At 40.9% G+C, this 9,016-nt stretch overlaps 1 protein-coding gene across 7 annotated transcripts in view; it reads right to left on the bottom strand.

Annotated features, from left to right (window-relative positions):
* Positions 1-392: 392 nt before the first annotated feature.
* Positions 393-9,016, bottom strand: part of IL21R (interleukin 21 receptor) — a 51,825-nt gene continuing 43,201 nt past the window's right edge. For all 7 annotated transcript variants that reach the window (XM_078152525.1, XM_021006294.2, XM_078152522.1 and 4 more), the window contains one exon: positions 393-3,036. In XM_078152525.1, coding sequence (XP_078008651.1) covers positions 2,167-3,036 — 870 coding nt within the window. In that variant the 3' untranslated portion in view covers positions 393-2,166. The remainder of the gene's footprint in view (positions 3,037-9,016) is intronic.

Here is a 9,016-nt window from a genome sequence, read left to right as displayed (position 1 = left end):
GCTAGGTGGTGCAATAGATAGAGCACTGGCCCTTAAGTCAGGAGGACCTGAGTTCAAATCTGGGCTCGAACCAAACACTTGACACTTACTATCGGTGTGGCCCTAGGCAAGTCACTTAACCCCAATTACCTTAACGGGGGGAGGAGGGGGGCTCTCAGTCTTGGGATTGTGGATTTAGAGCTGAAAGGGATCTTGGATCTTTTAATTCAGTTCCCTCAATCTGCAGATAAGGGAAGTGAGGCCTATAGAAGGAAGTAACTTGTTTAAGGTCACCTAGCCAGATAGTAAAAGGGTCAAGTCCAGAGCCTAGATCCTTTGGATCCATGTTGAAAGGGTTTAAAATTCTTCCTTTGGGCTTTCACCCTGATAAACAAGGCAAAACTCAGGACAAAGAGAATTAAAAGGAGTTTATTACAAGTACATCAAGATAGCAACAAATAGACTGACAACTGGAGATTAGCGATGGCTTTAAGATGCAGCCAGCTTTTATAGATAACTTTTGTAATTAGATAAAGGCAATTCAGAATTTGCAGGTAGGGGTAACAATGTCAGAGGTGGGTGAGTGTGACCAAGAGAAGGTAATGCAGAAAGCTACTGACTCCATGTAGGTGTTCCCTTCTCCAACAGAGCCTCCCCCTACACTGTTTGACTAGCAGGGCTGGGAGCAATGAGTTACTGTGTCAACATAACTTTGAATGTCCAGATCCATTGGTTTTTACACCTAGATTGGGAAAGAGGAATGGCTAAGACAGGGAGGGGGCGTGGAAGACAGAGACAGAAAAGGGAGGGGAGGGTAAGGGAAGGAAAGGGAATGAGAGTTTAAAAAGGGAGGAGGAATTGAGAGAAAGGGAGGGAGGAAGGGAGTGAAGAAGAAATAGAGAAAAAAAGAGATAGGGGAGGGGGATGAGAATGAGTTACCACTCTTCCTACAGAGAGATTGGATTGTGAGCTCCTTGAGAATAGGAACTATTTTGCCACATTTTGTATCCCCGGCACTAAGTACAGTGCTTGGCACATAGTATGTGCTTAATAGATGCTCATTGACTGACTGACCATAAAAGCCTGGAGCTATATGGGTATAATGACTAATGTCACCTACTCTCTTTCTCTCCATCTATCTTCTATTACTTTCTCTTTCCATATTTCATATAAACCCCCCCCCCACCTGTTCATCGCTAAGTTTGACCCTTTTCTCTCTAACTTTATTTTCATCATTATGGGAATGGGGGTAACACTTTGGAAGGAGGTAAAAAAAAAGGATCAAAATGTGAAAACTTATTTTTAGCAAATCCACTCTCAGGCCTTGAAAACATCACAGTTCTATGGCGGCTTCATAGTATAATTCTAGTTGTTACCACTTTTTTGCACAGCTGTCCAAATCTGCATCTCCAGCTCAGGTTCTAAGCTTCACGTGGGCAGAGGTCGGTCTTGGACATCCTCTTTGTCCCCAAGTGTCTACAGCTCATGAGTGTGGTGCGCGAGAGACTTCCCCTTCCCCCCACCAAAACTCTTCTAACACCTCGCGTTTGAGATGTGGGGTAGAAGGGAGGACCGAAAGAAAAGACACAAGGCCCAGGGCAGCCCATGCCCACTCCTGGGAAAACGGCTCCGATTGTGGTTTTCAACAATGGCTAATAAGCATCTTCAAATGAAGTGAATGTAAACCAAGAGCGTACACACACACACACACACACACACACACACACACACACACACACACCCATAATGGGCTGTCTGTAAGGACAGGAATTGAACCTGGGATTTAATGGGAATGGGAACTCCCAGGTGAGGATACTCCCTTTACCAACACAAGTTGGCATTTTGTTTTAGAGAATTGCCTAGAACTTAGAGGTTAAGTGACTTGCCCAGGGTCACACAACCATAATGTGCCAGAGATGGGCCTTTAACCCAGGTCTTCTTGACTTCAGAGGAGTCACCTGTTAAGCCCTGCTGCCTCTCAGGCCATCTGTAAGTGACATCAAATAATAACAAAGTATTAAGTTCAGTCCGCTCTGCACCATCACGTTCCTCTTTTTACAGTTGTTGATGAAGATGTGCCACTTTTTTTCTTCTGAGTGAAAGCTGTATGAATAGTTGACATGTGACAACAGGTTTACATATTAGTCCTCGCTGACCCCACCTCAGTTTTGGGACCTGCTTGACTTGCTAACTGTTATGTGATCCAGGACTTGGGGAGGCAGGGGGGGAAATAACCCACTGTTTGACGTAACTTCTTGGGATATCATCCTCAACATGACTGGTGCCCAGGGCTGAGGTGCCTTCCCTTTCCACTGGACTGCCCCCCATGAAGTCACTTTCTAAGGGGCTGCCACAGTCAGAACCAGCAAATCCACTGTCGAAAGTGTCCATATCCAAGCTGACTAGTGGGTGGCCAAAGGCCTCTTTCTCTGAACTGCAGGAGAAGTGTGCGTAAGGTCCCTGGCTGAAGGGAGCACCCTCCCCTTCCTGTGAGGGTAGGGAGATAGGACTCCCTGGATCCCAGTCCTCTGGAGGATGCAGGCAAAGGGCTTCCAAAATACTGCCAATCGGGGCTTTTGGCCACACTGGGATCCTCCCAGGGCTCTCCATGGAGACGTGGCCAGAGGAGATGATTCTATCTTCTTTCCCCAAGAGCAGCTCACCAGAGCCCTGGCCATCAGGTTGGTCACCATCAAGATTTATCTTGGGGTAGTTGTCATCCCCACCACAGCCACCACCTCCATCCTGAGCTTGGTGACTGCAGCCACAGCACAGCTGACCAGACTCCTTGTCATCAACCACCATCACTGTGTCAAGAGATACATGGCCATAGGATTTGTCCTTCCCCTCACCACATCCTAAGGCAAAAGATCCAACTTCTTTCTGGGAGGGTCCAGGGGGGCATATTCCACAGTCTATCTTGGGTTGCCCATTGGCATCAATCAGCTCGATCCCTTTGGTGAGGCGGCCGCCATATACTTCCAGTACCTCTGGGGAGACCAGTCCCCAGTTGAATAAATTCAGAGTGCTGATGGTGTAAGATGTTCCCACCCAGCTCTGCAAAAGAGTGAGAGGAGTAGACATTGTCATTGTCTTAGACCATGGGAACCATCATCAAATCAATATTACCACTGCTTCTGAAAAGGAGGCTTCAATCAGCTCCACTGTGATTCCACCCACCATCCTTGTGACTTCCCAGATTGAAATGCCTTCACTGTCTACCACTCCCGTTTATGTGTTGTCTCCTTCTATTTGAAAGTAAACTTAGGACTGTCTCATTTTTATGTTTCTATCCTCATATTTTATCCTATCCTATCCTTTATATTTCTATACTTAGCACAGTGCTTGAGCACACAGGGCTTGGTAAATGCTTTTCACTCATTCATTCAAAGACTGAAGCAACTAGAATACTAAGGGGCTTGGTCTCTGGTGGCCAATGATTCTAGATAAAGAGTTTTTAAGGTTGGTTTTTATGGTTTTCCGAACAAAAATGAAAATTTGACTAAGATCCCAGATATGATACAAGATTCAATCAATTCACCCAGCCATCAGCTCCCACAGCTGGCCATATCATCCAGTTACTGCATCACAGAATGTCCAAGCTGAAAGGAATCTTATAACATGGAATTTTAGACCTGGAAGGGACCTTTGAATATGGAGTATTAGGGCTAAATGAAACTTAAGAGAGATCATCTTGCCCCATCCCCTAATTTCATAACTGAGGAAATTGAAGTCTGAAGAGATGAGGTGATGTGTTCAAGGTTGTGTAGCTAGGAAGTGAGTGACAGAACCCAGGGGGAAAATCCACCTATCCTGAGTCAGCAGAGGACAGCTTTACAAATCCCTTTCAACAATCCATAGACATCCCACCCAGCCCAGCTTCTAAATGCTCAATCCAATGGCCTTTTCTCATTCCTTATCCTTGACCTTTCTGCAGCTTTCAACAGAGTTGACGTCTTTCTCCTAGACAATCTCTCCTCTCTGGATTTTTTTTGTGACACTGTTCTGTCCTGGTATTTCTCCAATATGTCTGGCCACTTCTCAAGTCCTCTTTGGTGAGTCAAAAATTATGTTCCACACCCCTTGTGTGGTTGTATCCCAGGGTTCTGATTTGTGCATTGTTTTCTTCTTTTTCTATACTCTCTTTCTTGGGGATCCCATTGACTCTTATGGATTGAAATATCATCTCTTTGAAGCTGACTTCCAAATCTGCATATCCAGAGAGATAAATATCTCTCTCCAGAACTGTAAGCCTGAATCACCAACTGCCTGCTGGATATCTCCACCTGAAAGTCCCAAAGGCACTTCAAATTCTAAATATCCAAGACAAAAGTCATTGTCTCTCTCTTCCCTCAACCCACCCCTTTCCTTAACTTCCCCATTTCTGTCAAGTGCACCCACCATCCATCTTTTCAAACTCAGGTTCAAAAGTCATCCTCAACCCTCACTCTTTATGTCCAGTCACTTACCAAGTCCCCCTGATTCTACCACCTCACCGCCTTAAATCCATCCTCCTCCCTTCATGTGAAGTAAAATGTGCCCTCATAAGGGCAGGCAAAAAAATTAAAGATTGGCTGCTTACTACTGGCTGGGGTAGAAGAAGATAACAACAGCCTCTTTCCTGAACACCAGTTGCCTCCAGGACATTTCAAATTGGATGTCCTACTTATATGTAAAAAAAAACAAATTATAGCAGCTCTTTTTGGGGGGGTAAAGAATTAGAAGTTGAGGGGATGCCCATCAATTGGGAAATGGCTGAACAAGTTGTCGGACGTTGTTACGATGGACTACTGTTGTACTATAAGAAATGATGAGCAAATTCTCTCAGAAAAACCAGACACACTTGCATAAGCTGATATAAAGTGAAATGTACTGTGTACAAAGTAACAGCAAATTGTAAGGTGATCAGCCATGAATGACTTAGCTATTCTCAGCAATACAATGATCCAAGACAACTCTGGACTTAGGAAGAAAAATGCTATCTATCCCCAGAGAACTGATGGTGTCTGAATACAGATTGAAGCATACTTTTTTTAAACTTTGTTTTTCTTGAGTTTTTTTTTGTCTATGTTTTCTTTCACAACATGACTTTTATGGATATGTTTTGCATGACTACACACGTATAACCTATATCAAATTGCTTGCCTTCTCAATGAAATGTGGGGTGGGAAAGGAGGCAGGGAGAGAATTTGGAACTCAAAGTTTTAAAAACAAATGTTAAAAATGTTTTTACATGTAACTGGGAAAAAATAAAATACTAAATAAAAGCTAAGAACAATAAAAAAAAATAAGCTAGATGTCCTATAGGAATTTCAAACTTCCCACATCCAAAACAAAAATCATTATCCTTTCTCCCAAACCAAACTCTCCTCCTGACTTCCCTATGTGTGTTAAGGACACCATGACCATCCTCTCACTTATCGACTTTGGGAGTTGTTCTTACCTCCTGACTCTCCCTCACTACCATATTGGATAAGTTGCCAAATCGTCAGTTGTACCTTCCCAACATCTCTGAGATCTGTCCCCTTTTCTCCATTCCCATCACAACCACTCTAGTCCAAGACATCAGAATGATCGACCTGCATCAGCCTTTTCCTATATCATTGCCATAGCCTGCTAATTGGTCTCCCTACCTCAACTCTCTTTTCCAATCCATCTTCCACTCACTTGCCAAACTGATATTCCTAAAGGTCTGACCATGTCTCTCCTCTGCTCAGTAAACCTCAGTGACTTTCTATTGCCTCCAGAATAAAGAAGACACTCCTTTCTATGACATTTAAAATCCTTTATAATCTAGCTCTCATTTTCTAAAGTATTCTGGCTCCCATTTCTTAATGTTCTATCCTTCTTATATGTCCTTCCCTAAAAGTCAAGGTAGCTCTTCATTTCCCAACAGAGGCCCCCAGCACCTACTTCAAGTAAAGGCATTCAGGATTCTATCTGCTACCTGGAATTCCAAGAAAACTAGGACCTTGGTGGCACAGTGGGTAAGAGTGTTGAACTTAGAGTTTGGAAGACCAGAGTTCAAAATCCTGCCTCAGACACTTATTAGCTGTAAGACCCTGGGCAATTCACTCTACCTGTCTCAGCCTGTTTCCTCACATGTAAAAGAGGAATAAGATTAGCACCAACCTCCTCAGATTGTTGTGAGGACCAAATGAGAATGTATAAAGCACTTTGTAAACCTTATAGTGCTATAGAAATGCTATTATTATTGTTACTTTGTTATTATTATTAAATAAGAACAGGTAGAAAAACTCTCCAATGGCCTTTGGACAGATCCTGATTTGGGCTTGACCTTGCCTTGACAGTGTGGGTATGAGCTCTTTAGCATAATGCTTTACCGTTTTGCAAAGTGCTCTGAAGTAGGTACAGCAAATGTTATTAATCCCCATTTTGTAGATGAAGAAAGAGACTCAAAGAGGAAACCTGGTTTGTTCAATGCCACGAAAGCCAACAAATGGCAGAGCAACAAAACAAACTTTAGATGTTGGGGTCTAGCATTCTTTCTGCTAAAACATGAGTAATACAAATATGTACCCCACTTTCCTTGCAACAGTCTTGGGAGGTCAATAGCACAAAGAGCTAGGTGGGGCCTGGAGTCAGGAAGACTCATCTTCCTGAGTTCAACTCTGGCCTCAGATACTTACTAGATGTGTGACCCTGGGCAAGTCACTTAGGCCTATTTGTCTCAGCTTCCTCGTCTGTGAAATGAGTTAGAGTTAATTAAATGGCAAACCATTCCAGTATCTTTGCCAAGAAAACCCCAAATGGGGTCATGAAAAGTCAAACATGACTGAAAAAATGACTGAATTGTTGCCCTAGGCTCAGCAAGGAAATGTGATTTCATAGGATTTCAAAGGACAAACTTGTCTGTGGCTAGTATGTAGCAGACAAATATGTAGCAGACAAACCTGGATTTCCTGATTCTATGTCCTGGCTCTTTCAGTTTAAGCTAGGTGGATCATGGGTCAAACTCCTGTCAATCATTTTCAAAGTTCTTTCTGTTCTTCTGAGTTGTTAGGCTTAGTTTGTGGATAAATGGCTAGAATATTGTCTAAAATAAATAGATTTTCCAGTCAAGGTGGCAGAGTGATAGGTTGGAAGGGAACCAGGATATCCAAATATCACTCCAACAAAACCAACAACTACAAAGAGAATCACGAGAGAAGAGAGAGAGAGAGAGAGAGAGAGAGAGAGAGAGAGAGAGAGAGAGAGCGGCTAAGAAGCACATAAATTTTTAAAATCCAACAAAATATAAAAATGAACAAAGAAGAATGCTGATGTAATTTAAAATGCTATACCCATTGAATCAGGTAAAGTACCAGAAACAACTCAAATGGAAAAGAAAAAGAAAGAAAGAACTCAAGATATTTAGAGAGACATCCTCAAGTGGCAAGATGTTATATTAAAAGAAATTAGGCAAGAATTAATTCTAGGAAGAAAATTACAAGATCAAATAAAAGAAGATGTTGAAGAAAGTAAAAAATTATAAAATGAAATCAAACTACAATTTTCTAATTCTGAGGGGGGAAAAGATCACGAAAAAATAATGAAGACAATATCCAATAAAAAGAACATAATAGAAAAACTGAGAGAACCTATAGAATCATCTCCAATAGATTTACTCCAGTGGGAAACAGAACGACAGTTACTGTAGACCAAACAAAGGAAATCAGGCTCAGAAAAATCACAGAATTTTCCCAAGAATTAGAGATCTGGAGCAGAGATCATAACCCAAAAATCTCAGTATTAATGATATCCCATAAAATTTAGAGGAAAAAAACCAAAAAAATAGACACAATATTCCAGGAAATCACCATAGAAAATTCCCAGAACTACCAAAAATAAGTTGGATGTACAAATAGAAAGACTCTACAAGATCTTGACAAAATCCTAAGATTCAATATTTCTAAGCCTATTAGATTGGGCTCCAATCTGAGTCTTTCTCCCTTAAGCTCCAATATTATAATGGTAAAAAAAAAAAATGCTTCAAGTGGCTAAAAGAAAAACAGAAATTACCTGCCAAGGAATACAAATTGGTATCATAGCAAACATGTCGACAAGAACAATTGGAGAAACTGGAATATAGCAATATGGAATTAAGAAACCTGGACCGTGAGCCCAGAACTAAATGCTTAGCAAAATGCAGTAACATGCTTTAGGGGAAGAGTTGGATATTTTAAAAATAATCAACTTTTTAAAAGTTTGTTGAAGGGATACGTCTACTTTAAGGAGATTGATCTTCCAATAATGGCCTAGCATCTCCTTCAGAAAGGTAAGTATTTAAAACAATTGTACTTCTTAAATCAAGATAAACCAGTTGCTAAAGAAGTGAGTACCTTGAAAGTACATTGTAAATGCTAAATCGGTAAATGTTTCAGAAGAGTACTTCAGAGAAACAGATAAGTGGGAGGAAAATCCCATAAAGGGGGTGGAGGAACGATGGGCAAAAGATGAAGGTCCCTTCCTTGAAGGGGAAGTCCAAGTTCAAGATATTTACTTCATTTAAGTGCTTTTGTTAGCTCTGGGCTAAAAATATTAATAATAAAAATGAGAAAGTATGCATTTCCTTTCTTATCAAATGAAAAGACAAACCTCACAATTGTGAAGCAAAGTAAAAATAGACTAAAGTCTCCAATTAAAAAACTGGGAGAAAAACTAATACGATAAAAAAAAATCATAGAGCATAGATTGAGAAATGGAAAGGACTTTAGAAGGTGTGGAGTCCAACCCCTCATTTTAAAGATGAGACATTTTACAGACAATACTTGTTCCACATATGGAAAGGATGACTATTTCTATCAAGGAAATAAAGTAGAAATCAATAGGACAAAATGGATATTTTTGATTATATACAAATAAAAGAATTTTGTGCAATACTTCTAAAATTAAAATAAAGACATTTAGAAAATATATGGAAGTAAACGCATCTGAAAAAGGCCTTGCATGGTGAAACTATAAGACTGTTATATACTATGAGACAAATATGAACTCTAGTGAAACAACAGGCAAGGGCCATGAACAGACATGTTTA

This window comes from Phascolarctos cinereus, unplaced genomic scaffold (assembly GCF_003287225.1).
Source record: "Phascolarctos cinereus isolate Bilbo 61053 unplaced genomic scaffold, phaCin_HiC Scaffold_4;HRSCAF=312, whole genome shotgun sequence".
Lineage (NCBI taxonomy): Eukaryota > Metazoa > Chordata > Mammalia > Diprotodontia > Phascolarctidae > Phascolarctos > Phascolarctos cinereus.
Note: the sequence above shows the minus strand (reverse complement) of the source record. Positions and strands in the feature narration are given on the sequence as shown.